General features: G+C 41.0%; 1 protein-coding gene across 3 annotated transcripts in view; it reads right to left on the bottom strand.

Moving 5' to 3' along the window:
• Nucleotides 1–11,712, bottom strand: part of TSPAN12 (tetraspanin 12) — a 40,515-nt gene extending 28,803 nt beyond the window's left edge. For 2 of the 3 annotated variants that reach the window (XM_066183031.1, XM_066183033.1), the window contains exons 1-3: nucleotides 11,596–11,712; nucleotides 11,114–11,250; nucleotides 184–266 (exon numbers count right to left, since the gene is read on the bottom strand). In XM_066183031.1, the coding sequence (XP_066039128.1) occupies nucleotides 184–266; nucleotides 11,114–11,179 (149 nt within the window). In that variant the 5' untranslated portion in view covers nucleotides 11,180–11,250; nucleotides 11,596–11,712. The remainder of the gene's footprint in view (nucleotides 1–183; nucleotides 267–11,113; nucleotides 11,251–11,595) is intronic. The other variant, XM_066183032.1, reaches the window with a different exon arrangement.
• Nucleotides 11,713–27,063: the final 15,351 nt, after the last annotated feature.

Raw genomic sequence — 27,063 nt, 5'->3', positions numbered from 1 at the left:
TCTAATTTCAACTGATGCCTGAAACTGTGGCAAAAAAAATGCACCTTCCAATAAAACAATGATTAGTTTAACTGAAAGATTCTCAATTCTACAAATCCTAATTAAGAAGCTTACCACACAGAATGAACATCATCTATCCCAATCAGTAACCCACACATATTAAAAGTTTAACTAAAGCTTTACCTTGTTTCTGCAGTTAAAGTGAGAACATTATTCAGGTAGTCTCTCAGCCAAGCAGAAACACCTAATATGCTGATGGACATCAACTAAAAAGAAAACATTAAGTTATTCATCGTGTGCTTAATGCAAATTGCAAGATCATTCATAATATAAGTAGAGGATCAATCATCACTAACATCTTTCATGCATTCATTTATTTGAACAACATACTGTCTCCAAAACTGCACTTCTGTGTGCTTAGAATTGGTTTGTTGCCCAAGTATTAGAGTGCCAGTGACAATAATCTTTTCCACCCAGTGATGCTACTGCTGGCTCCTATCCCACCAAGGCACAACATCCACAGAAACAACAGGGAGGGCTTACACTGCTAAAATCAGTGACTCTTCAGGGCTCACAAGTGATACATATCAGTCTGCATGAAACCAAGAAGCCATGCTCAGTACACAGCTAGTGAAGAAAAATCTGATACAACAGTCCTGATACTCAAGAGAGGAGATTTATCTTTGGGTTAAATTTAGAAGAATCTGATTCTCTTGCTCATTCAGACAGAGTCACACCATGTACACTGTCTCAGTTTCCTGAACCATAAAATGAAAATAAAACTAACTGCATTTCAATTATAAACCATATAAAGCATTTAGGTACCTAACATGTCAGGCACTTCGTAGGCATAAAGCCACTACACTTTCACCAGGACTGCTCCCACAACAAGTAAATCCCCAAGACTGAGCCCACCTAGAATTGCCACCACCTCAGCAGACATGGATTTCTGTCACCTGATGCCATCGTACACTTTAGCACATCTGGAACTTACCAGAAGCACTGCCCTCTGATTTCCTTGAGAAGCCAAACCCAAACAACACATTTAGAACCTGCCACACTGTGACAGCACCAGCGCTGCTGCTGCCGTAGCAGAGGTACTGCTAGAGGACAAGGCACTTCTCACTCAGTTTCATGGGGGCACCCAGGCCTGAACCACAGAAGACACAGGACCTCAGAAGCACCAAGCACCACTGTCTAGCTGGGGGAGGAAGTCCTAAGTATGCTGACTCCCCTGAATACTTCTGTCTTCATCAACTGCATAGGGGTGTGACAGAACACATCAGCATTATACTTACTGTTTCTTAAATCAGTAAGTGCAAATCTCTCCTGGACTCAACATCTAGCTTCTCACACACCTTCATATTTCCCTGACATTGTTTTGAAGAACAAGTTAAGAGGTTCAAACCTAACAGGAAAAGTCACTCTGTGGCCTTATTGGCTTCTTAGCCTGCAACATGCCTACAGCAGATTACTTTAACTTTTCACAGAAGTCCCAGCAGCTATCCCAGAGCTTCTTCCTGCTTTTCAGATCTGATGCACAAAGTAAAGGCATTGCCCTGGTTCTGAGTGCTGCCAGCAGGAGCTGGGTGCTCGGCATGCTGCAGGCATACTCCTGGAAGCTAGTGCATGCTACATGTCTACTACATTCACTCATGTTCTTTACACTCTGTGGGATCTGTTTTGGCTGGTGAAACAGTAACAGTAAAGAACATTTTCTATTGTCTTTTTTTCAGGAAGCTGCAGGAACAAGGAAAACAAAATGACTGGAATCTCCTCCTAAATTAACTCCTCCCACCTATCTCCTAAGAAAGCATCAGGCAAACATACCACACAAGCAGTCAAAAACACTACAGAGGTAAAGCAAACCACAAGCAGCCAGCCTACTTTCTCCTTGTCAAAAGCAATACAAAACATTTTTAACCCTCCACATCTCCCTGAAAGGCCTGTTGATACCCAAAGAAAAGCATTAGCTCACACATCCACTCTGTTTATGGTAAAATATTTAAGATATTTAAGATACAACCCAATTTGGTTACTTCGTTTTACAACAGTGGTATTTACAACAGTAGAAGTGAGAAGTCCATCAAAACACTGCTCAGTAACTTTTAGTAAGAGCCAGATGGTCCTGCTACAAAAACAGTACCAGAAAACTGATTGCTTTCTAAATAATATTCTTCCTCACATACCAGACTGGTGGACTGCCTACTCCTTGCCGTCCATTAGGCACTTTCAGGCTGCACAAATTTCCTTTCTGCTGTCAGCATGCAGCAACACATTGTACACAGCCATGAGAGGTGGTGCATTGCGAGGAAAGCAAAATTGCTCTTTCAGCAGAAGTAAGATTTGGCAGTACACTGAAGCATACAGGTTACTCAGACAACAGGGAGATCACAGTGCAACCAGGTAAAAGGCAAAGGGGATAGAAAGGACTTCCTGGAGACCAAAAGTACTGAGCAGAGTCCTGTCACTGAGAGAATCATCCAGTTTGCTAGAAGGAAAGGATTTGCATGCAAAGGCAAATCAGGAAGGACAAGAAATTTCATTTCTGTTCCTTCTGCCTAAATTGAGTCTTTTCTACCTAGATACGTATTTCTGCCCACATAAAATCCATGTGGATAATCCATACTCTAGGCAGATAGATCACCATGTGGAGGCCAACCAACGGCTGTGTGACTTCTAAAGAAATGCTTAACAACCACATCCGAGAATGTGACTCCCTCTTCATTTATGAACAGCAACTGGAAGAAAAGGACTGCTTCCTTTAACCTAGGAAACAACCTTCACCAGTAATGTAACTACATGAACACCATTTCAGTTCATAAGAGCAAACTCTCTATGAAAGGCCTCTTGCATAATTCAGAAAGATTTTAGCCATTTAGATTCCCCCTGGCTATTCTCGTTTAAAATAAATAACTAACAATTACTACTGTTTCTTGCTGATGCAAATTACATGCAAGAACATTCCACCTATAAAGCCTGTGAAAGCCAGGCTACTGCTCATCCACACACCTACCCTGTGCCTGCATGATCTCACCACCATTAACTGCTTCAGGTGTTACTGACTTCTGCTACTCTTAAAATGCACAAGAGCTAGGTCAGCATGACTCTGAAAAAAGTGCAAGCACATTGCCTTACCTTGCTGCTACACAGATGTCACAGGTTACCTGTGCAACACTCTCCTGCCAATCAAATTCCTAGTGAGGCACCTTTGGGCACCATATTTTCAAGAAAGTCCAAAGTAAATTATTACTCTGAATGACCTGAAAGCCAGAGTGCTTTGACACACTTCATTCACAGGCATGAAAGTCAGTAACAGTGCCCACCTGGGGTGCCAGAAAGGGGTCAGCAAAGTGAAGGCAAATATTCAAGAGGCCCCTCTTGAAAAAAAAGAGGCCTGTGAAAGATCAAATTGGTAACTCAAAATAGCAATTCAGCAATAAGTTGATTACAAAAGGTATATTTCACAGCACATAAGCCAGCAAGCACTTGGTAGCTCTTCACTAACAGAAGAGAATGATGGGGAAAACGTTGCACCCCCTCTGATCAGAAGTGAGCCTCAGGGCAACAACATCCTGACAAATGAAAGATGCTTTTGCAACACCAGACTGTCCTGCATAATGACTGATGTTTATTTTAGTGACAAAAGATTAACAAGTATTAGGTCCCATCCATCAATCCACTTGCTCACCTGTTCCATAGCCACTAGAATGAGAATGACAACAAGAACACAACACACATGTCTGGCCTCCACAGCCTCCTGCTGACTCAACGTGCAGATGTGCTCCCCTGTAAAAGCACTAAACGTCCTCAAGTGCCAGATGGCATCAAGAAAGCTCCAGGCAGCCATCACTTCACAACACCTACAGCACATGCAGATCTTCAGCCAGCAGCACAGGAAGTCCATCAACACACGCAGCACAACTGAGTCCAGGCACTCAGCAGGCAGAAGCAGTTAACAGCCTCCCCAAAAACCTTGGTATGCATCCAAACCTACCAGCAAGTATCAAGCAGACACATCACTGCAATTCACTGTCAAGTGATTTTCAAGGAGTCATGGGCAGGAGCAAGGTCCTGATTACAGCTACTGTTGATTCATTTGAAGGATGGTAAAATGGTGGCCCCAAAAAACTGGCAGTCCCTAACTTCACACATTGCTTTGTAACTAATTTACATGCAAAATACAGTTAAAATCTGTATCAAGCAATCACATGAAAAAACACATGTTTATGACAAATAAAACTGCTACAATAATTCTCACATTAGCAGTAACATTATTTCACCAAAAAGTTTTCATTCAAGCTTCTCTGATGACAGCCAGTCTGCTGTGCTGTAAATATAGTACGCTAGTATGCAGTAAAAAATGTTTATTTGTTGCAGCTGGCTGCACAAGTCACTATGGGTTTAATTCTGAACTGTCACAGTATGTTGTATAGCCATCAACATGACACTGACGAGTTCACAATGATGCCTACTGTAATACCCTATTTTAAATATATTTTCACAGTGATTGAACATAGGTAATAAATTCTATTTTTATATATGAGCAATATGCATGCCATAATATATTAAATTTTCCAATGAATTTCTAATGTAAAGTTTTTAAAGCTTCTAAAGTTTTCTCAGACAACTGAATTACAATATCCAACAACAGACTTCAGCTATTAGGAGCAATCATTTCCAAGCATAGTTTAAATTGTCTTTGCAACTCTCTTACGTAAATTAATGAAAACATAAAATCATCTGCAATTCATAAAGTATATACTTTAAGCCGTTATTTTGAAAGTTCTACACCCAGTGTCTCTGAGGCCATACCTAAACTGGAAAATAAATCTGCATTTCCAATTAATAAATGAACAGAGACTTCTGGCTTTAAGGGAGCAAGTCCAATTGATCTTGATATATCCACACCTATGTTCATCCTTTCATCATTTTTTTTTCATTCAAACATTCTAACACATTCATTTTACTTTTGCTCAAATTTGAGAAAGGACTTTTTTAACTATTAAGTCAGAGGAAAGATTAGAAGTATCCTCCATAGCAAAAATCACACATGATCATTTTATTCTAACAGATGGGGTAAAAAATTTTACGCCACACTCTGATCTACATAATGAAACACTGACAAGCTGCACTATAGTGCTATACAACAACTTGCTTTGCATGAAAAGGTTTCTGGTTACAAGGAAATTACTTCCAAGATATGACAACATTCATCAGAATATGTCCCACAATTTTAGCTAAAAAAAAAAAACAAAAACCCAAAAAAAACCCACAAAAAAAACAAACCCCAAAACACAAAATAAACCTTGTGAAAATCTTCCTGTTAAAATCGATTTGGGTAATCTGAGGTATGACTTACCCTTAGCCAGGGACAAGGTCACGAGCAGGCTGCAATGCTTTTACAGGATTTTCACTATTAGGTCCAATATTCAGATCATTGAACAAACACAGATAACTGAGATTCATGGATAAACAGACAGCTATAGTTTTTGGGACAGAGGGACATAAGGGTTGGGGGGGGGGGGGGGAAGAGGCCTTATGTTTCTGTATTATCTGGCAAAACCATTTAAACGTTTAGAGAAAGAAGAATTGCCTACAAAAAAAGGGAAATCTCCTATTTCCTAAAAAAGCACTTTTTATTCTATAGATATTCCAACATTTCTTTTTAGCTACAAGGTTATGCCTTGGTCCTCTCCCACATCAGCAAACAGCTGAAGCACGTTCATGTTTGCACTTTGAATCTGGATTTGCTTGCACAGCTGCAACAGTGAGTTAGCAACCTGCTCCACATTTGGCACGGGCCGGAACTCCCACACTTTGTAGTAAGGCAAGTGCTGGAGGAGCACTGACAGGCTGCTAAGAGGTCACCCTCCTGGGGAACATGAGCCAGTTTTTCAGCAGGTGGCTGTTGAAGGTGCCCAGAGGAAGCAGAGCAGAAAGAACAAGAATCCATGCATGCAAACAAGGCTGAGGTGCAGTTCTACCGTGTGTCAGAACCACATCAACCTCTAGGCCGCGTAGCACAAGGGTACATTAAAAGCAAAGAGTGATAAAGAAGTGCATGTATTTCTTCAACCACCCTCTCTACAACTACTCAGGCACTGCACTTATTGTTAGGACATGACTTGTGCCATTTTTCCCTCAAAGTAACCATCTCTCTGTCAAGACATCTTTTGCTTTGGGGGGTAACAGGCATGTGCTGCTCATCACAGGTAATCCACAGTAATGCTCACACCTCAAGTATCCCAATCCATATCACAATCCACACATCACCATCAACATGATTTGCCTTCACATACACACAATATACTCTCAATTACGTTTCTCTAAGAGTTTGCTTTTATTCATGGACAGTAGTCAATCTCAGAGATGCAGGCAAATTATTTTTAAACTCAGCATATATATATACACATATATATATATATGTATATATACATATATACACACAATATATATAATAGTATATATATGTATACACTTAAAATTGTGTATATATATATATATATATACACATATACACACTTTAAAAGACCATGTGTTTCCTATGATCCAGAATCCATGTGATTCCTATGTTTCCAGAAACTCATCCAGTAATTCACAGTTGATCCGCTGCTCAGGGTGAGCCGTATCATCTACAGAGATACTTGGAATAAAAGGTTATATAGAGGTAGACATACAGTTGACTTATGGCTGAACTCTACTTTGTTAGGACATATTCTGGTAATGTAACAATATGGTATAAATATTACAGCCTAAACGCACCAAAAAGTAAGAGATATGTCAAATACCAGAATTAAAAATACTTCTGGTCCTTTAGAACTCCTCCTCTGTTGAAAGCATTCCTTTAAAAAGACAGCATATTCCCACAGAAGCCACAGTTATTTTCTTTATATAAAGGATGTACAATTAAAAGCTGATTTTCTTAGCAATCTCTAAAGTCAGAGTATTTTAGCCTGAAACACAGTTTACAGTGCTACAGGTACCTGGCCAGGCAGTGGTCATTCCAATGGATATCACTTGCCACTTAAAACATTGATCCAAACTTTTCATTCTAACTATCTACAAATCCCACCAACAAGAGTGGAAGTCAAAATGCAGGAGAAAAAACCTTTATGCAGAATCTGGTTTCACCAGAAGGCAGGATAGACTGATTTCTTTCTTGTGTCACAACGGATTTGAAAAATAAAGCAAAAAAATTACATTATTCAACACATGCATTTGAACTTGGAGAAAACTGAAAATAAAATATCCCTGCTTCCAACCATCTTTAGTTACGTCCTAGCACAACACTCATATTCACTTGCTCTGAGTTCTCTATTAGTACACATAGGCAAAACTAGAAGACTTAAGTGTGCAAAGTACTCAAATGGAAAACTAAGTGGAAATTTCCTCCACTTTCATTTTATGTGATTTTTTAAAAAACTTTGTTCACAAACACAAGCTCGAGATAGATGCAAACAATTTCCACTGCCTGCCAGAAGCGTTTATTGGCTGCAATCACCCAAGTGAAATTAGACGGTACTGCTGAAGGAAAGTTTAAACACTGTTCAACAGAAACAGCATATCTTTGGGCAAAAAAAAGCTCCTGAGGTGAAAGAAAAGTGGCAACATTGCTGTCTTGGCTCAAACATCCACTGACACTATTAATCACCAGTTAAGAGATCCTTACCACCTGCAACACAGTCAACTGCAACTTACAACCTTGATTTGTCCGCAGCACTACAGTACAGTCATCCTCAATTACAAGCCACACAACAACAGCTGCTCCTGCCTCACATGCTCACCGGGGGGGGGGGGGGGGGGGGGGGGAATAAATAAAAAGTTGGCAGTTTTCTCAAGACAGAAAGTCCATACAAACTTTTTACAGATTCATGCACTCTTCCTGCCACGTTATACTTTGCTTTTCTTCAAAACAACTGAGAAAATTGATAAAATTATTGTGCTGCTTTTAGTTGCATTTACTATCACTATCTCGTTCATCTATTTCAACTATTAATAACTTTCTTTAAAGAACATACACGGCTAAGCTGCAAAGGAAAGTAGAACACTCCTGTACATCTCAAAACTACTGCTTTGCTTAATCTCCTACTAGTGTAAGCAGCCAGGAGGCTGAATTTTCCCTGTATTCAGCACCATTTGCTAGCTCCTGTTCTAGCACAACCCACAGGGGATACTCAAACTCCAGTATCTCCAGTGATATGTCTGTGCCATTATTACAGGCTGACCATGCTCTGTGATGGAAGGTCTGCCTAGTACAAATGCTTGCAAAGGTGGTTGGTCCAGGAAAATGACCACAGCAAAATACTAAACAATGGCAGCACTGCAAAGTGTGGCAAAGAGGGATTCTGTGAGGACGACTTATACAGTGCTCAAAATGAATGAGGATACTCAAGTTACACCCAAGACTGCTACTGAGCTGGGACAGTGACAGGAGCTTGCCAATCCAGTAAAGCCCCACGAGAAGGAAAACCCTGCAGTCTCATAAACTGCATAAAATAGTGTTTGTAGAGCTAACAAAACAAAATTTCTCCAAGTCCTGACACACACTATCTAGATATAACAAAGACCAGTATTGTCCCTAAGAACAGAAAACTAGGAAGCAGTAGGAACACGTCTTCCCTCAAGAGCTACTAAGACAGGCTGCTTAGCAAAGCACTAAGTCTCGACCACAAAACACCAAATCATACATTTTTGGAGGTCTACTCTTTTATTAGACTGCCCAGAATTTAATATACTGGAAATAGCAGTGTTACAGAACATAGAATCAAGTTGGATCCCTCAGTCTTGCAAATTACGCTAAGAAGTGATGACCATTTATGTATACATGAGGATAGCAAAAGAATGAAACTAGATGTTAACTGCAAGATTTAGTCTGAAGGATATTCCCTGTCCAGGACACTGTCAAAAAAAACCACTGCCAACAAAAAATTGGAAGACTGAGGATGTCCTGAAACTGCAACTTCCACTGCTATGAATGAGACATCTTGCAGTCAGATGTACGCTTCAACTGACCATGAAAAAAGCATCCAGAAAGGTATCATCAGGTCTATGACCAGCATCAGTAACTTAATCAACAGTTAGAGCGCTGACTATGAATTTACTTTCCATCTTATAGAAAGAAAATCCTTCTTCAAGTTGCAGGTCCTGAAGTACCAATTCACTCACTTCCACAAAACCAGTGTTTTTCTGCAGCAGTAAAGGCAGTACATTTACTGGTCCATTGTAAAACAGGATGAACCACTACAATAGAGCCTTGGGCTTTCAGCTGATTGCTTATGATTATTTACAACTAAGCAGACTTTAGGTCAAAAGTCACAGAAAGCATTATGAACAACACTTCCTGCCTGTCTCCCTCTCATGCACACACAGGTACATCACAGTTCATCAGCTGAGCTCAGTAAAAAAAAGTTTCTTTCCAAACAGAGCAGACAATGAAGAAGCTACAAGGATAGCAGAGTGACTGATAAAGTCCTCTCACTTCTCTGCTTTTGTAGGCACAGAAAACAAACAAATACTGCAGACAGCAGTGTTTAGCAGCCACTATCTGCATCTTCAGTTTCTCAGCAGTATTCATGATCAGACTAGCCACTTGTGTTATCTGAGGGAGCTTCATATGCACTAGTCTCTCCTCACCAAGCTGACAATGACAAATGCAGAAGTCCCATCACACACACACTGGGACAGCTGCACATAAGACTTACTTTGAAGCTTACTTCAGATGTTCTTTTCTAAAAGCTTGACAGTCTGACCTTACCAGACAGTGTCCACTGACTCCTGCACAGTTTTATTCAGGACTTCAAAGGCTTCATGCACCCAACTTGAACAAAGCAATCCTTTTGGCACAAGAACTACCAGTCTGTTCCGCATGCTTTTTAACAGTTTTCTCTCTCAATCATATTCTGATTTCCACCTAGTTTTCAATAACCATGGGAGTTCATCTCAATTCCAAAGCCCCTGCCGTGGCCAGGGACAGCTTTCACTAGTACAGGTTACTCAAAGCTTGAACACTTCAAGGGATGAGGCAGACAAAATTTCTCTGAGCAACGTGTTCCAGTGACTCGTTGGTACCACAGTTAGAATTTCTTCCTTGATAACATGCAACGTAAACCTACTCTATTTCAGTCTGTCACTACATGCTCTAGTAAATAGTCCCTCTCTATCTTCCTTGTAGGCACCCCTCAGGTACTGGAAGGCCACAAACAGGTCACCCCAAAGCCTTCTCTTTCCCAGGCTGAAAAATCCCAATCCTCTCTGCCTTTCCTCACAGAAGAGGTGCCCCACTCCTCCAACCATCTTGCTCGAACCCTCCTCAGAACCCACCCCAACAGGTCAATGTCCTTCCTGTGTTGGGGATCCTAGAGCTGGATGCAGGTGGAAAAAAATACAGATATAAACTAGGTTTGGTCCCAGCCCATATATTATTCCTGCATCATTCAACTGTACAGCACCTTAGGAGCAAGCCCTTATGAACAGGTGTGCAAGGTCACCTCTTTTGTTGTCTTACCCTTACCATGCACAAATGTCACCTATTCATGTGGAAGACATTACATTTGTTGCAAATGAGGGAGCACTCCGAAAACATCCATCCTGCTGTTTCTTCAGAGCTCCAAAAGTTTAAGGAACAAGAGTTGATCACTCGTGCTGACAGTGAGAAACCCTGCTGCTATAAATACAGCTTTGACTGAAATCCTCAAAACAAAAGGAGGGGTCCTGCCTGCCACTTAGGATCTGTCCACTGAATGCAACAAAATGACTCTGGGCAGACTACTGAAGTATCTGAGAGAGCTTGGAGTTCATCTGGGGTCACAGGATGCTCTGAAATTCACCCACCCAAGAAGCCACCCGTAAATATTCCCCTCTTTACATACTACAGGTACACCAATTCCCACGAGTAACCCCAATTCAATTTTACTTCCCACTCGTTTCCAAAGACATTTCCCCCCGCCAGGAAAATGCACTCCCGTGCGGGAGCTGCCTGGCACGGGGCCAAGGGCACCAGGGCGGCACCTCCCGTCCCCGGCCGGGGTCGGACAGGCCGGGGCCGTGCCCGCCCTGCGCCTCCGGGACGGCACCTGCCCGCGCCCGGCCCGCCCCGCGTCGCTGCACTCACCCAGAAGAGCAGGTTGAGGGCGTACAACAGGCAGCGCAGGCACTTCACCGAGTCCTCCCTGGCCATGGCGAGCCCCCGCGGGACACAGCCCCATCCTCTCACCACATCCTCCCTCCCGATGCCGAGCCGCCGGCACTCTGCAGGGGAAGATGGGGAGAGGGGTGGGCGAGTCCGCCTTACAGAGGGACCAGCGCGCAGGTGGAGGCGGCGGAGCCGTGCCGAGCCCGGACCGGCCGCGCCCCGCGGAGACCCCCGGCAGGCTCCCTTCCCCTCCCGCCCCGCCCGGAGACAGCGAGGGGCGAGCTGTTCTCAGAAAAATAATAAATCCGCGGGCAGGCAGAAGCCGCGGGCTACCCCGGCGGCACAGCGGAGCTGAGCTGAGGGCAGCGGCGGCACGGCCCGAGGACGCCAGCTCCCTCTCTGCTCAGGATGGACGCGCTGCCCTGGGAAGGGAGGGCGGCCGCGGGACAGCGGCCACTTACCGCCCGGACGCCTCCCGCACTCACTTGCTCCGGCGAGGACTCATGGGGCCGGGGCGCGGCAGCGCAGCGCGCAGCCGGGGCGCCCATGCCCTGCGGCGGGCGGGGGGGAAAGTCCGGTCCCGCGGAAAGTCCGGCCGGCCCGGCCCCGCGGCTGCCCCGGCCCCTCCGCCCCGCCCGCAGCGCTCCGCCAGCCCGCGGCACCCGCACGCCGCGCATGCGCGGCCCCCCGCCCAGTCCTAGCGCCGCCGTCAGCGCGATCCCGGAGCGGCCGGCCCACGGCGGGACCGTGCCCCGGTTCCCGGGCAGGGCTGTACCCCCGGCGGGACCGTGCCGCTGACTCCCCGGCGGGGCTGTGCCTCCGGCGGGGCTGTGCCCCCGGTTCCCGGGCACGGCCGTGCCCCCTGCTCCCGGGCAGGGCTGTACCCCCGGCAAGGCCGTGCCCCCGGTTCCCGGGCAAGGCCGTGCCCCCGGCGGGGCTGTGCCACTGGCAGACACGCTCGTGCCCTGTACCCTCGTTGTGGCGGGGCTTCGGAGCTGGTGGCCTTTTTTCCTGCAGGGGAGATGGTAAGCAATGGGCTGACTGGAGTTGAATGACACGAAACCCCCTCTCGTGACACGTTGGCCCAGGGTGATGGGCCGTATGAAACATGTTTTCAGTGCTTCACAGGCATTTCACAAGGTTCCAGCGTCTGCGCCGGAAATTAAACTCCGCCAACATTAAACCTGAATCTGATCATTAACACCTCAGCACCCACTCCCTCTGCTAAACATCAAATTTAGAAAAGGAACCATATTGGAGAGATACTATTCCAGAAATGGTCAAAATCTGTGGTTATTTGGGAAAATGGACGTTGACTTGTCCCGTAATGTGCGTGGAACTTAGAGATGATACAACTGAGCTGAAAAAATCATCCTTCCTCTGAAATGCATTAGTGTGTGTGCATCTGGTGGTCAGGGTAGCAATTCTATAGAATCACAGGATAGGTTGGAACCTTGCAGCTCATCTAGTTCCAGCATCCTCTGAAAGGTGTTCTGCCCCTCTGGAGTAAATGCCTTTCACCAGTTCTCTCAGAGCTCCATCCAGCCTGGCCTTGAACACCTTCAGGGATGGGACTTCACAGTTTCGATGGGCAACCTGTTCCAGTGTTTCACCACCTTCACAGTAATGAATGTTTTCCCCAATATCCAAGCTAAACCTACTCTATTTCATTGTTACTGATGTCTGTATTGTTACAATATGTTTATATACACATATTTCAAGATTAAGAATTATAGTTTAAAACTCAGTTACATGCAAAATAGTAACAAATTTTCCATTAATACATGTAAGGGTGTTGCAGTGCCACCATCACAAAAATTAGAAGAAAATATACTGAAAAATATTTCTTAACTAGAACAGGAAAATACACTTGAGTTCATGATATATAAAGATTGTTTTAACAACTGCTAGTTGAAGCTGAGAAAGAGGAAAAAAGAATGCAATGGATAAAGTCTAGCTCTTGTAAGGCCAAAGAAAAAAATCTGTTTCTTGAAGAAAAAATGTCTTGGAAAAAACCACACAAAGTCCAGGCATTAAAATGATTATCACTGAAGCTGCTGTTGGAATCTCAATTCAGTATTAATTTCACTGAGTCATGCCATTGAACTGTGGTGAACTGGGGCAGACAGACTCTTCAGGTGTATTTGCTCCTCCTTAAAAAGAAAGTTAAATGGACACGGAAAGACATAAAATCCCATGCAACAGGGATTTTATGACAAATTTATATAAGTGAAAATTGTAGTAAAATTGAAAACAGTTAAGAATATTGGAGAAATATGGTGTGTGAAGATGTTTCCACCTTGAAATTTGCTAAGCTCTAAGCGCTATTTTGATCCTCTTTGAAATCATGAGCCTATCTGGGAAATGCAGTATCCACATTTAAAATCTTCAGTGAACGTTGATAATTACATACCTAAATAAGGCAAATTGAGCTACAACAGATACTGTTAAAAGGTGACATTGTACATTCATTCTGCTGTTTACATACCATTCATTCTTTTTATTACTACAGACTTCACATGAACACAGTCAGTTAGACAGATCTTGAACAGGTATGGCATTTCCAGTGAACCTATGCCAGTTTACAAAAACAGTGTCAGTTTACAACTGAGCTCCAGCCTTGCCTAAGAATAATCCAATCTGATCTAAACCAACATAAAAGTAACTGAGGTTGTGTTTGTGTTATTGATTGTTCCTGAGAAGACAGCAAATTGCTTGAGCAAAATTTTATAAAAAATGCACTACAAAATATTGTTATCTTACACTCACTGATTTCTCTTTAAACATGCCTAAAATAGCATATAAGAAGTTCTCTTACTCATTTCAGATATTTTTTGGCTTAGTGTAAAACTGTTCCAAAAATGTGGTAAGGAAATTAAGGAAAAAGAAAACCAGTCTCTTAGACATCTTACATACTAAAAATCCTAGTAAAAATGGCACTTCAAGATTTTTTGTCTCTGAGTTTTCACTTGTTGAGGTCTTTGGTCATAAGACACTCTCAGACTAATTTTTTTTAAAATTCTGCTGCAACTACTTCATCACAAATATAAAGAGGCTCCCTTAGTTGGTTAAACAATTTTTCTGTCATTTTATTGTTAGCTAAATCATTAGCTGTCCAAAAGAGATTTTGCTCAAAATTTAAAGAAAACAGGTCCTAATTATGAATGTCTGCTAAACTCTATAGGGGCAAGAGCTGGGTCTCTTTGGAATACTTTCTACTAGGCTGTCAAATTTTGTGATATTTCCGTGATGTCAGCACTGGGAAAGAAATACACAGGCAGTTCCCATACATTCTAAAGAGTAAGCCATTTATTTAGGGCAAGGCAAGAGAGTATTTTTTACAAACAGAAGTGTAATGGTGAAGCTCTTTATAAGTTTATGAAATATGTGTTTGCTGTTAGCAAGTAATGCTTATTTAATGCACAGAGCCTTATGAACATGGAAAGCATTGTGGATTGGTATTTTTTGCTTGGATTCTCTGATGCCTAATAAAATACAATCTGAGAAGCTTTCTTTTTTGTCACAGGACATCCATAATAGCTTTCTAATATGACTTCTCTAGACCTAAATAAAATGTTCATGATACAGTCTTTCCATCAATGACAGAAGAGGGAATTCAATTAACTCTAAGAATCTCTTTCCTCTACTTACCCACCTATTTTAATTTGATGTATGGAAACTTAATATCTGTAAGTTAGCTCCTCTTTGTCAAATGTGCTTGAAATTAACCATCAGGTTCAAAAGCTATTAGAAGAGTGTGGTTTGACAGATATTTAGTGTGCATGAATACAACAGTATGGTTTTCTAAGCTGTTCCTCATCAGGAAATCTGAATAAAAGAGCAGTGATTATTAAAGACTCCTGTCCAGCACATGGCTGAATGTGTCTTTAAATTAAACTATGTGATCAAGTGAAATAGCATTAGGCATGCATGTAAATTTATAGCTGATAATTACCTGTTAATATTTGGCAGGAAACTTCATCACTGAAAAAGCAATTAGTTAAATAATGATCTTTTATATGCCACCATAACATTTAAAATTACTCAGACGAGCAGTGAATGGAGGAACATACACATGGATGTACTTTGGCACATATTTGTTTTAATTCTGTGATGTATCTACTACTCAGCTTGGTCTACTCCAATGAACAAATTGTTCATGGACAGGTTTATTTCCAAGATTCTAGTTTTTAGCTATAAATGTCTTTGGTGGCACCATGGCAGTTCTTAATGAGTTAATTTTTTTTTTTTCCCAGCCACATTGTCTGTTAGACGTGAAAATTCTGTGAACCCTTTAATTTCCATGGTATTTGTAAAGTTTCAAGGATACTTAAGTCATTCCTTTTTACAAACAGCTTTTTAATTCCAAGTCCCTGCCAGGTATAGCCTGGGCAGGCAAGTTCTGTAACTGTCTTGTCTGCAATGAGTAATCTGCATGACTGACTGTGCCAACATTGAACTCAGGATGGATTTCTGTAGCTGGTGGCTTGTCAGTGTCTCAGGTAGGCATCTCATCACTTGGTCTTGCTTTCTCAGTCTTTTGCTGGATTATAATGATACTCTGTACTTTGGTCTTATGTGCTTAGCGTAGCTCTTTCTCAGCTTTGCTCCAGATCCGTCTACTCTTTAGCCTCGACTCAGACTTACTTAATTTCCTTTCCTTTGTTCCTTGAGCTGTTTTTTCTAGAAGCCTCATCACTCTGTTTTTCTTCTGCTCTTTGCTTGGTACCTTTCTTAACTTCTCTGGGGTCTCTTTTGCCTTGGTTTTAAACTTGGTTCTTGTCTGGTCATCAGCACTGGTTATGACTGTCTGCCCAATGAGTACACCTCTCTAATGACAAGTTGAATGTCAAGGGCAGGATGAAGGTTTGCTTAGAAACAAAAAATTATCAGAAACAAACATCTTCAAAATGGAAAATGTTCTAGTTGGCTCAGGAATAGCCTGTCTTATAAATGCATGTTTGCAACAGAACCCAGCATTGCTACCATGAGGTAAAAGTTCCCTCCTTTCTTCTGAAACAAAGGCATCAAAAGGCACCAACTTTTTCCTGTCTCAAGAGCTTGGTTTTACCTGAACATGTAAACAACAGTCTGGAATAAGGCAGAATTTGAAATTAATAAAATACAGATTAACAGGATTAAGTAATTAAAGCCACAGTCTTGAAAATACTTTGGTTTGGGCTCTTGAAAATGACCTTCTCTGCTTTCTAGCTAAGCAACTTTCCTGATCTCTCTGAACTGAAATTACACCTCAGCAGGTTTTTTTTCTGGGATCTAGATGAATAAATCCCTGAGCAACATGGTCTGACTTCAGAGCTGGTCCCTTCAAACCCAGGTTACTCTCTAAACCTGTGTTTCTTCCTATTTTCTTTCTTTCTCCTGTCCTGGCCATCAGTATCCCTCTAGAATCTCCTCATGGCCACACTTTGACTGGAGAGCAATGTACTCCTTCTTGCTTAACTAGAGGACAGCAGCAGCAGTGACAAGGCAAACAAGTGTCCTTATGTTGAAGACCCCAGGACTGTATGTGATGCTATGGATGAGGTCTCATCAGAGCAAAGTAGTGGGGCAGAATCCCCACCCTCAACTTGCTGCCCACACACCTTTTGATACCATCCAGGATACATTTTGGCTTTCTGGGCTGCAAGCGTACACTGCCAGGTAATGCCGAGTTTCTTGTCCACCAGCACACCAAAGACCTTCTTCTCAGGGCTGCTCTCAATTTATTCTCTTCCCAGCCTCTGTTTATGATTGTGATTTCCCCAAACCAAGTGCAGGACCTTCCATTTGGCCTTGCTGAACTTCATGAGGTTTGCATAGGCCCATCTCTGAAGTCTCCCAAGTTTCAGTTTCTTAATCCACACTTCCTTTTCAGGCACAACAGGGGATTTTTACATGACCAAAGAGCACATTTTATTATCTGCGATGTGTCAACAGTACTGCTAGTTATCAAGCTTGCTAACACTTCTTATCATAAAACCCTGGTGCTGTGGGGAAATATAAAGGACATCCCATCACTAGAGAGTAACTGCTTTGGAGAACTGTAGTCAGTCTCCACTGCAAAGTTCCTGTGTGGCAACTTTCTTTAATCACATTTTTCCCAGGCGGTTATTTTGTTCTCTCTTTTCATTGTCCAGCTTAAGATCTCACAGGCTGATTCAGAGAAATGCTAAACATTCACAACTGTATCTGAAGCTACTGGGAACTGCCCTTTAAAAATATGAAATGTAACTTATTGTGAACTACTCAGATGGATTAGCTTGAATTCTCAGATACTTGTGTTGTACAGCTTGAATTTCCCAGATGTAGGGAAGAGATGATAAACCTATGTTCTTTCAGAAAAATGTGGAGGAATGTTTGTGAAACACGTGTGCTATGAGAGTCACAAAACAGGCCAGCAGGAAATGTAGGGCTGTTCTAACAGCTAAAACACTTAGTAATGGATAGTATATAGACCTCATGCTGAATGAGGCTAAAAGAATATACTAAAAAGCTCATTCTTTTGCATAATGGACCAAGGACCAAGGAGAAAAATGCGCATGATTGTATAACTAAAGCTGGTGTCATAATTTAATAAGGGAATAAAGATTCACCAACATCTTTAACTCTGACACTTCCTTTTTTTTCAGTGTTTGATAAATTATCTCTTCGGGCAGTTTTTCTTTGGGAAGGTGCATATGAAATATGTTTTATAGAAGAGTCTCTTGCCAGCTAAGGTGAATATGCTGCTCTGCACATAGCTGCCTTTTGGTCACATGTTACATCTTATTGTTCCATCTAACTAAACTGGCACTCAGAGCTAACAGGATTCAGAGCTCAAGTCTGATTAAGAATTAGCAGTGAACCTACTAGTTGTGATGAAATCAAATCTGATGTTACTTTATTAATCACCAGTTTTCTTGCAGCCTTACAAGGAAGGGATTCTTTCCATTTGTTTCACCTTCTTCCTTTTTCTCATTGTCCTTCTTAATCTCCACTTTTTTCCTTCTCCTCATCTACTTATCTACTCTGCTGCTAAATCTATTTTTCCTTTTTAGTTTCAATATCTTGTCCAGATTCTTTTCTGCATTGAGATTGTTAATCCAGGATACATATAAAAAAATGTCTGAGCTGAGGCTGTTTCTGGATCACTGTCATGGTTTAGGAAAATTATTCTCCAGTTTAGTACACCCCCCTAAAAAGACCATACGCTGCTCCCTTTCTGCCCGCCCCATTCCCCCCCCCACCTCCTTCCCCAATGGCAGGCCTAAAAGACAAAGATTGAGATAAGAACAACTTACTGGAAACAGCAATGAGATAAGAAAATGAACAGTAACAGCAAAATACTAATAACAAAATGTGTAAGAAATGAAAACACAGAGAAACCCCCAACAAGAAACGAGTACTGAACCATTCCACACATCTGCCATGTTTTCTCCACGCAAAGGTACCCCTTCTCCTGGGAAGCAAGGGTCCCTTTCCCCTGCCCGGGTAATGACATGGGGTGGTACTGAATAACAGTAGGGTCTGGCCACACATCTTCCCAACTACTGCAAAAATTTAACCCTGTCCTGGCTGAAACCACAGCAATCACACCAAAGTCTTCTGATGGCAGAGCCTGAACCAACAGAACCTGAGATGCCTTAACAGAAATAGTTTTCCCTTCTCCTTGGATCTGAAAGCCCCCCTGGCTGGCTCACAGTTCCCATGAAAATTGCTGCTGAAACTGTCATTGGAGGCTTGAGTGAGATGCAGGTGAAAGCAGGACACAAAAATGACAAATAAGTAGAAATTAACAGACATTAAGAGTAGGTAAGACAAGGGAGAATGTAAAAATCTGGAGAATGATAGAGGGATGTTCAGGCTTGAAAAAACAAGAAAACATCTTGCATGAAGAACTATATAATACTTTGCTATTATTACAAAGTCTGGCAGGAAGTATGAAACAGAAATGCTTTAGATTGACGTCCTTCATAGAAGGAAAGAAAAGCAAGTTGTGTGGCTACAATTTTATTCTAATTCTAATAAATTTTGGGGTTTTTTTCCATATCAGAAGACACAGATTTTAACATGGCTTTTTAACTCTGATGTGTGGTTACTGAATCTCTACAGGAAAAAAAAGGTATACACCTGCCAAAATGATTATCTATAAAATAATAATAATAATAATAAAATTATAAAAGGCATGGCAAGTCTTTATGAGAAGGATAAGTCACCTTTTCTTTTATGGAGTATCTTAAATTGTCAAATGGCAGGTTTTAATTGAATTTCTATGTGAAAGAAGTGAACATATTTAGGTATCTAAGCTAAAACTGTTTTTCTCCACAGAATGATGAGTGAGACCAGGGTTACTACCATATTTTTCCTTCACGTTGTAATCAGTCTCACATTTCAATATGAAGCACTGCATGTATGAGTTATTAGGCTAGTATCATGAGAGTCATCAAGTAATTAGCTTTCATTTCAGTTAGAATCCGGAATGATATTTCATGGGACATTGGATGACTGTGACTTCCTTGATATTTTCTTCTACTTCCTTCAGGTTATCTGAAGTAGGTTGCTTGTGCCCTAAATCTGAGCCATCTCTGTGCTAGTGCTTTGTAAGTAGTGTTCTGCATAGGCTCTGATTTTTCCATGAAGCCTCTATATCCTTGCTGCAAGACAAACAGCTTTACTTCATAAATACATACAGCAGAAATATTGTACAGCTTCATCTGAACACAAAACCTCATTATATTCTAAAGTACTTGTAATTCTCAAGTATTTTGAATTTTAAGTAGGCAGCTGAGAATGTATGGCATTTTTTTGGTTAAAATTCCACCACAATGAGTCTCTTTATATTACCTTCCCTAAATGTAGCCCATTTTTCAAGGGCCAATTGGCTGCTTGTCATGTAAACAATGTGTTATTGAAATGTTGATGCATTACTCTCACGGACAACACTGTGCTGAGGGACTGAGGAATGATGCTGGATTTGCAATGCAGACATAAACATGCAGAACTGGCCTGCCACTCAGTAGTGCAGGACATCATCAGTTCTTGTGCCACCACTCTTTGGCACTGACATGGCTGAACACAGCTACATCATCCACCACATAAGACAGATATACTGGGCACAAGCAGGGGTACAGAACTGTTGTACAACTTTAGTATAACATCCTAGCAATGCTAGAATGAATGGAAATTGACTTTGTAGGCAACTCTGAAAAATAGAGAGCCAAATACCTTGAAGCTCAATTTTGTGCAACACTAAAACACCATTATTAAAGAGAATTGTCTGCTCTGAGCTAACATATCCATGACTTGGACACTTACCTGCTGCCATTTATCCATTATTTTCCATGGAAGATGTTAAAATGGCATTACAGTCCCAGGGGATTGCTTATCAAAGAACTTACTTCACTACTACATCACTGGGATGTTTTTGATAGCTATGACATGTTTTAATTTGAATTGTCTTCTCTGTTTGCACCACACTAGTATGTATCAGCTCTTTCAGGATCAAAGGATATCTTACTGCACTTCAGAAACTCATTAAATCTGTATTTGTAAATAAAGCATTTGTTCCACAGCACTAGGTGTCCTTGAACCACTACAATGAACAGCTCTGCAGGACATGTCCTAAATGTACTCAAGGCTCCAGTGAATAATGAAAATGGGACTTCTCTATTAAGTGTCCTGGGAACAACTTGTTATGGCCTATAAAGCAATAGAAAAAGCACACACAGTGGTATTCCCAGAGCTGAAACACAAATCTAATTAGACTCCCATAAAATGTCTTATTCAAGACTGAAAAATTGCTAACTGATCACAAAATTTGCTTTACAGATTAATAGGCTAGTTTAATAGCTATAGTTCTCACTGTGTATGAACTACTTCTTTATGCACTTTGCTGTACAGGTATTAATTACTTTGACTTTTATGTAATACATGTTTCTATTGCTGCTATTTTTGCAAATGAGAACTGCCTCAGGCAATCTTTTTAGCCTGTGTTTTCCTTTTTTTTTTTAATGAATGAAAAAGAAGTCAATCTGTTTTTAAAGTTAGAATTCATCTTCGGGTTTCTCAGCAGCTGAGTACCTAGACTAGTATTCATGCTTCCTAATTATTGAAAAATATTTAATTCAATCCAGTAAGACACTAAAATTAGAAGCACAACAAATTTTACATGTAGCAGTATTTTAGGCACAAAACTGATTAAAATAGTAATAGACCTTTTGGGGATGCTTCTGGGGACATCTTGGATTTATAAGGAGTTACAGGACCTAGGAGATAAGCAAAAAGAACTTCATCTGTGTCTTATCATAACAACACCTTCTTTGTACTGGTGCTACAATGATTAGTGCTGGCCACGGCCTTGCACTGAGCACCAAGAATATACTTTCCAGTTTCTGGAACTTAGGATGGCAGTTTTCATTGCAGAATGTTCAACCGTTTTCATAAAAAATCTTCTATTGCCTATAAAATACATTTCCTAAATAGTAACTAACTACAGGATAATGGATTTTTTTATATGGCTCTTTAAACTAATGAGTCCACACTTGTGTCAAAATCTAATGCCACATGTTATGTTTGACTATTAGTAAGCCAAGAGAAGCACAGAACATTTTTTTGAGAGGGAAAAGCTTCACTGGCAACAAATTTTGAGAAGACTAGAGGTAAAGGGAAGTGGAACTACAATTTCAACAATTTCAACAGTAGAATAATACATTTTAATTTTTTAATGATGAAGGAAGAGAGCAATCACTTCAGAAAAAAAAATCTGAAAAAGCATGTTAAAGGTAGTCATTGCATTTCTTGCCAAAATATCCATTCAGTGTAATTTTCTCTTCATTAAAGCCCTGATCAGTCTAGATGACCATCCAAACTATTTTTGACCAAACCACCACTGTTTCCAACATGTTTACTGGCTTTATGTTGGCCTTTCATGAGTGACCATGACTTTTCAGTACTCTCTTTCAGGCTTCTTTCATGTATACTTGTGTTACTCTGTGCCATGTTTCCCCTCTTCTCTTTCGTACCTATAAATCTATTTTTATGCTTCCCCCAATGTTATCATCAACAATTTCTTTTCATTTTCTGTATCCTGAATTCTGCTAGACGGATCTTACAACAACTTAGAGATTCTAACAGTAAGCTTCTCTATTTTTCTTTTATTTCTCATATTGACAGTTCTTATGTTCTCTGTCTTTATTTTTTCAGAAGGTTAGATAATTCTTTAATTTTCCACTAAGCACTCCTCAGTAAAACTTGGCTTCTACCACCTGATGTAAGAGAACTCACCTCCTAAAAATTCCTGTCTTTCTATATCTGCCCATTTTCAGTCTTTGCACACTGGTGTCTTCCTTCTCTGAAGCCGTGAGATTATTAAGTTGCAGCTGGAGCTGAGCGGGATTTTTTCAAACCATTATATATAAGGTGTTAAGAACATACTTTACGTAGCTACACAGAAAAAAAAGTAACATTCCCTGCTGTCCAAATAATAAAATAAAAGTTTAGGTGGCTGAACAACAAAAATGGGAGTTAAATTTGACATGATCCTAGTTTAAATGTGTATCTGATTATTTACAGTTGTGTTGGTGTTTTTCCATGCTATTGTCAGTCTTCAATATAACCTATACATTTACCAGCGACATGTTCTACTCCTAAACTTTGACGCTTTCTCATCATTGTTTGTTTTTCTTTTCTGAACCTGAGAGCATGAAGGTTTAAGAATGTTTTTTTTAGTTCTGTTATCTGGTCACTAACCTTGAGTGAGACAATTTTATGAAAGTAATAATCTGAATTGTTAGTGAAGTTTATATTCTTTGTGAACAGCACTATATCTTGTAAATTTTCTTTTTTCTTTCCAGAAAACTTTATAATACAAATAATGAAATGAAAGCTCTTTCATATGATGAAATTTATATTCAGTGAAGGAAGCATCCTTTGATAGCAGTCTGAAAGCGATAGAGCAGTGGCCATGCTCACCTGACAAGTAACAGGTTCCGTGCTACCTTGGGTGCCCTCTCAAATTAACCATTTTTTACCATAACTTTCTTCCACAAAACACAGTGTGACACCAGTGATGGACTTTTTATGGGATCACTGTTACTTATGCAGAGTCTTAAGTAGTAAATTCTCCACTGGGAGAGATTTGCCTCACACTATCTTATGAAGATATGTAGAAAAAGTACATATATGCTTTCTGTCTTACTTTACTGTTTTCTATACAATTAATGACAGGAATGAAAGTGTTTTATTACTAAAACAGGATGGCAATGATTGAAAAGTTGTGCAAGTGAAGCTTATCATCCTTCAATCCACAGATTTTTTATGCTTCATGTTCACTACATGCTGTAAAATACTTGGGACATATGGAAAAATTGAAGGTCATTAAGATAAAGCTATTACGAAGCCTGATTTTGTCATCCAATATTGTTGTGTCCATGGTAAGTCCTTACATCACATGGGACCGGTGTATACGATGCAGTACTTTCTTAAAGTTGCACAAATACTAATATGAAAGGCAAACTTCTGTGTCTTTCATTAATGTGAAGTATTTTATTTCTATTATAATAACAGAATTTTCCATAATTCACTAGGTATTTAAGATGTGACGTAAACACGCTATTATTTATAAGGAAAAAACATGTAATATTTAAAGATGGAAAAAAAAGGTTTTATGAGAAAGGAGGACAGCAGTGGGTTAAAGGGACAGCTGGTGTGTGTATGTTACCCGATATGGGAGTTCTGCTCTCTGTTACTATTTTGTCACTGCTGTAGTAAGGCAGTAAATGATAGCCACTAGTAATTCACTGAATAAGGCACGTGTCTTGTCCAGCTGTATCCATGCCTTCAGCCTTTCTGTGAACACACTAAAGAACAGTCTCTACAGAAAATCGCTCAGTCCTCACCAGAGGTGAGGAGGTTAGCAGGGTTCTACAGAAATTACTTTAAAACTAACAGAACTGATATGAATCACAGAATCACTAGGTTGGAAGACACCTCCAAGATCATTGAGTCCAACCTATGCCCTAACAGCTCAACCAGATTATGGCACATCCAGTCTTTTTTTAAACACATCCAGGGATGGTGACTCCACCACCTCCCCAGACAGACCATTCCAGTACTTTATCACTCATTCCGTGAAAAACTTTTTCCTAATATCCAACCTGTATTTCCCTCGGCGCATCTTGAGACTGTCCTCTCAGTCTGTCAGCTCTGCCTGGAGAAAGAGACTAGCCCTAACCTGACTACAGCCACCTTCCAGGGAGTTGTAGAAAGTGATAAGGTCACCTCTGAGTCTGCTTTTCTCCAGGCTAAACACCCCCAGCTCCCTCAGTCGTTCCTCACAGGGTTTGTGTTCCAAGCCCCTCACCAGCCTCGTTGCCTCCTCTGGACGTGCTCAAGTGTCTCAACATCCTTCCTAAACTGAGGGACAGAGCTGGACACAGCACTCAAGGTGTGGTCTCACCAGTGCTGAGTACAGGGGAAGAATGACCTCCCTGCTCCTGCTGGCCACACTATTCCTGATCCAGGCCAGGGTGCCTTGGCCTTCTTGGCCACCAGGGCACACTGCTGGCTCATGTTCACCTGCTGTCACCAGTACCCCCAGGTCCCCTTCTGCCTGGGCACCGTCCAGCCACACTGTCTCCAGCCTATAATGTTGCAGGGGGTTATTGTGGCCAAAATGCAGGACTTGGCACTTGGACTTATTAAACTTCATCCTATTGGACTCTGCCCATCCATCCAACTGTTCCAGGTCTCTCTGCAGAGCCCTCCTACCTTCCAACGGATCGACACACACTCCCAGCTTAGTGTCATCTGCAAACTTACTAATGACAGATTCAATATCCTCATCCATGTCATCAATAAAATATTGAACAGACCGGTCCCAGCACAGATCCCTGAGGGACACCACTGGTGACTGTCCCCAGCTGGATGCAGCACTGTTCACCACCACTCTCTGGGCCCGGCCATGCAGCCAGTTCTTAACCCAGCAAAGAGTGCTCCTGTCCAAGCCCCAGGCTGCCAGCTTTTTCAGGAGAGTGCTGAGGGAGACAGTGTCAAAAGCCTTGCTGAAGTCCAAATAGACAGTATCCACAGCTTTCCTGCATCCACCAGGCAGGTTACCTGGTGATAAAAGGAGACCAGATTGGTCAAACATGACCTACCCCTCCTAAACCTGTGCTGGCTGGGTCTGATACCCTGGCCATCCTGTAAGTGCTGCATAATGACACGCAGTATAAACTGTTCCATTATCTTACTGGATAAAGTGTGCGTCTTTTTTATTTTTTGACATTATCTCACAAGATTATATAATGTGACTATTACTTCCTCATGTGAGCTTTAAGATAAATTATTAAAATACAACAAAGTTATAACATTCCATTAAATTCCATAGCTTACCTTTACAATGTTCTCTTTGCTCATTTTCAACTGAGTCATATAAAAATTTTGTATAGAACCACACAGATGTCTTCACAGAAAATATGCAGTCTTTTCCGATCTCTTCCAATTTCTGAATTTATAAGTCTAAATTGTGCCAACTGAAATTAATTATGCAGGGACAGATAATGAAAAATAATATTATGAACAAGTGCTGAGTACCACTGCTAAAACAGCACATGTATATATACATGTGCATTCAGACACACATATATATACATATATGGAGTGGACGTGTGTTTGGAAGGGCGTGATTAAAACTCAGTTCTGAGTGAGCGATTAAAGCTGAACTCATCATCAAATCTCAACAGTTGTCCTGGATTCATATATGCTGGTTCTGAACTAAAAATCATAAAATATACTTATTCTTAATAGCGAATAAGTTCTCACATCTTTGAGACACGCAGCAGACACAAAGTACCTCCAGACTGTACTCAAATTGTATGTGACACTATATACAAGGGCATTTAGCTCTGACTACTATGAATTTTTGCAGGACCCTGTAACGTCTTTGAAGACTGATGTGACCTGCACTTGTCTTCTTTTAAACAGTTTGATGTGACCATATTGCTTGCTGCCTATTTAAGAAAATGTGCCTATATTTTTGAAAGAAAATACCAAGGAATGACTATACATTAGTTTTATGCAGTTAACAGTGATTGAAAATAGAAAGGGTTACATGGACAGTAAACAAAAACCTGTATAGATGTATTTCAATTTTAGGTATCTATATAATAACTTTCAGTCCTGGCATGATAATTTAATCTTCTTTCCATTCTGTTCTAGCTTGTTCCAAACACTGTCCCATTTGGCACAGAAACTTCTAGTTCTCTGTTGGAAACCAAATATTTTTCTTTCCGGGGCAGACATTCCTCAGTCAAGTTCAACAAAGTGGCCCACAAGGGACCATCCCTGTTGTCCAAGCTAGCAAGATCCATTTATGAGCCAGCATCAGTAAATAAAGAAGGCAAGCTACAGCTGTCCTCCAGCACTTGAGGTCACTGAGCAATTCCAAAACCACAAGTCAGCGATTTAATGGAATTTCCCATTCAGACAATTACGGCACGTTTGACCATATCACAACACAGAATGCTGGAATCTTAGTGCATTCCCACAACAACAACAACAACAGCAGCACCACAGAAAAACAAACAAACAAACAAACAAACAAACTGTTGTGAATCAGGTTTTTCTATCTGGCATCTCTCTTTTTTTTTTTTTCCCCCACAATTCTGTAATTGAGTACAGAGAGATTCAGAGAGAGAAATTCTTTGAGTATGAATTATCATGCACTTTCTAATGAACACTGCAGCCTACAATAAATCATGTATCTGGTAAGAGCCAAGGCCATTGTATGAAAGAAGAGCACGCAACAGTGGCAAGGACAGGTGGCAGGCAGGGCCCATGAGAAACCAGCCCTCTGAAAGAGCATGGTGACAAGAAAGTAATTCCCATGAGCAGTCAGAATGTGCTCTAATTGGAAGGGTTAGCTGTGAACCCTGCCAGTCACATGGTTGAGT

The sequence above is a fragment of the Chamaea fasciata genome, unplaced genomic scaffold (assembly GCF_029207755.1).
Source record: "Chamaea fasciata isolate MVZ Bird 193981 ecotype frontalis unplaced genomic scaffold, bChaFas1.0.hap1 SCAF_5, whole genome shotgun sequence".
NCBI classification, from domain to species: Eukaryota; Metazoa; Chordata; class Aves; order Passeriformes; family Sylviidae; genus Chamaea; species Chamaea fasciata.
The sequence above is the reverse complement of the archived record's forward strand: the minus strand, read 5'-3'. Positions and strand labels throughout refer to the sequence as shown.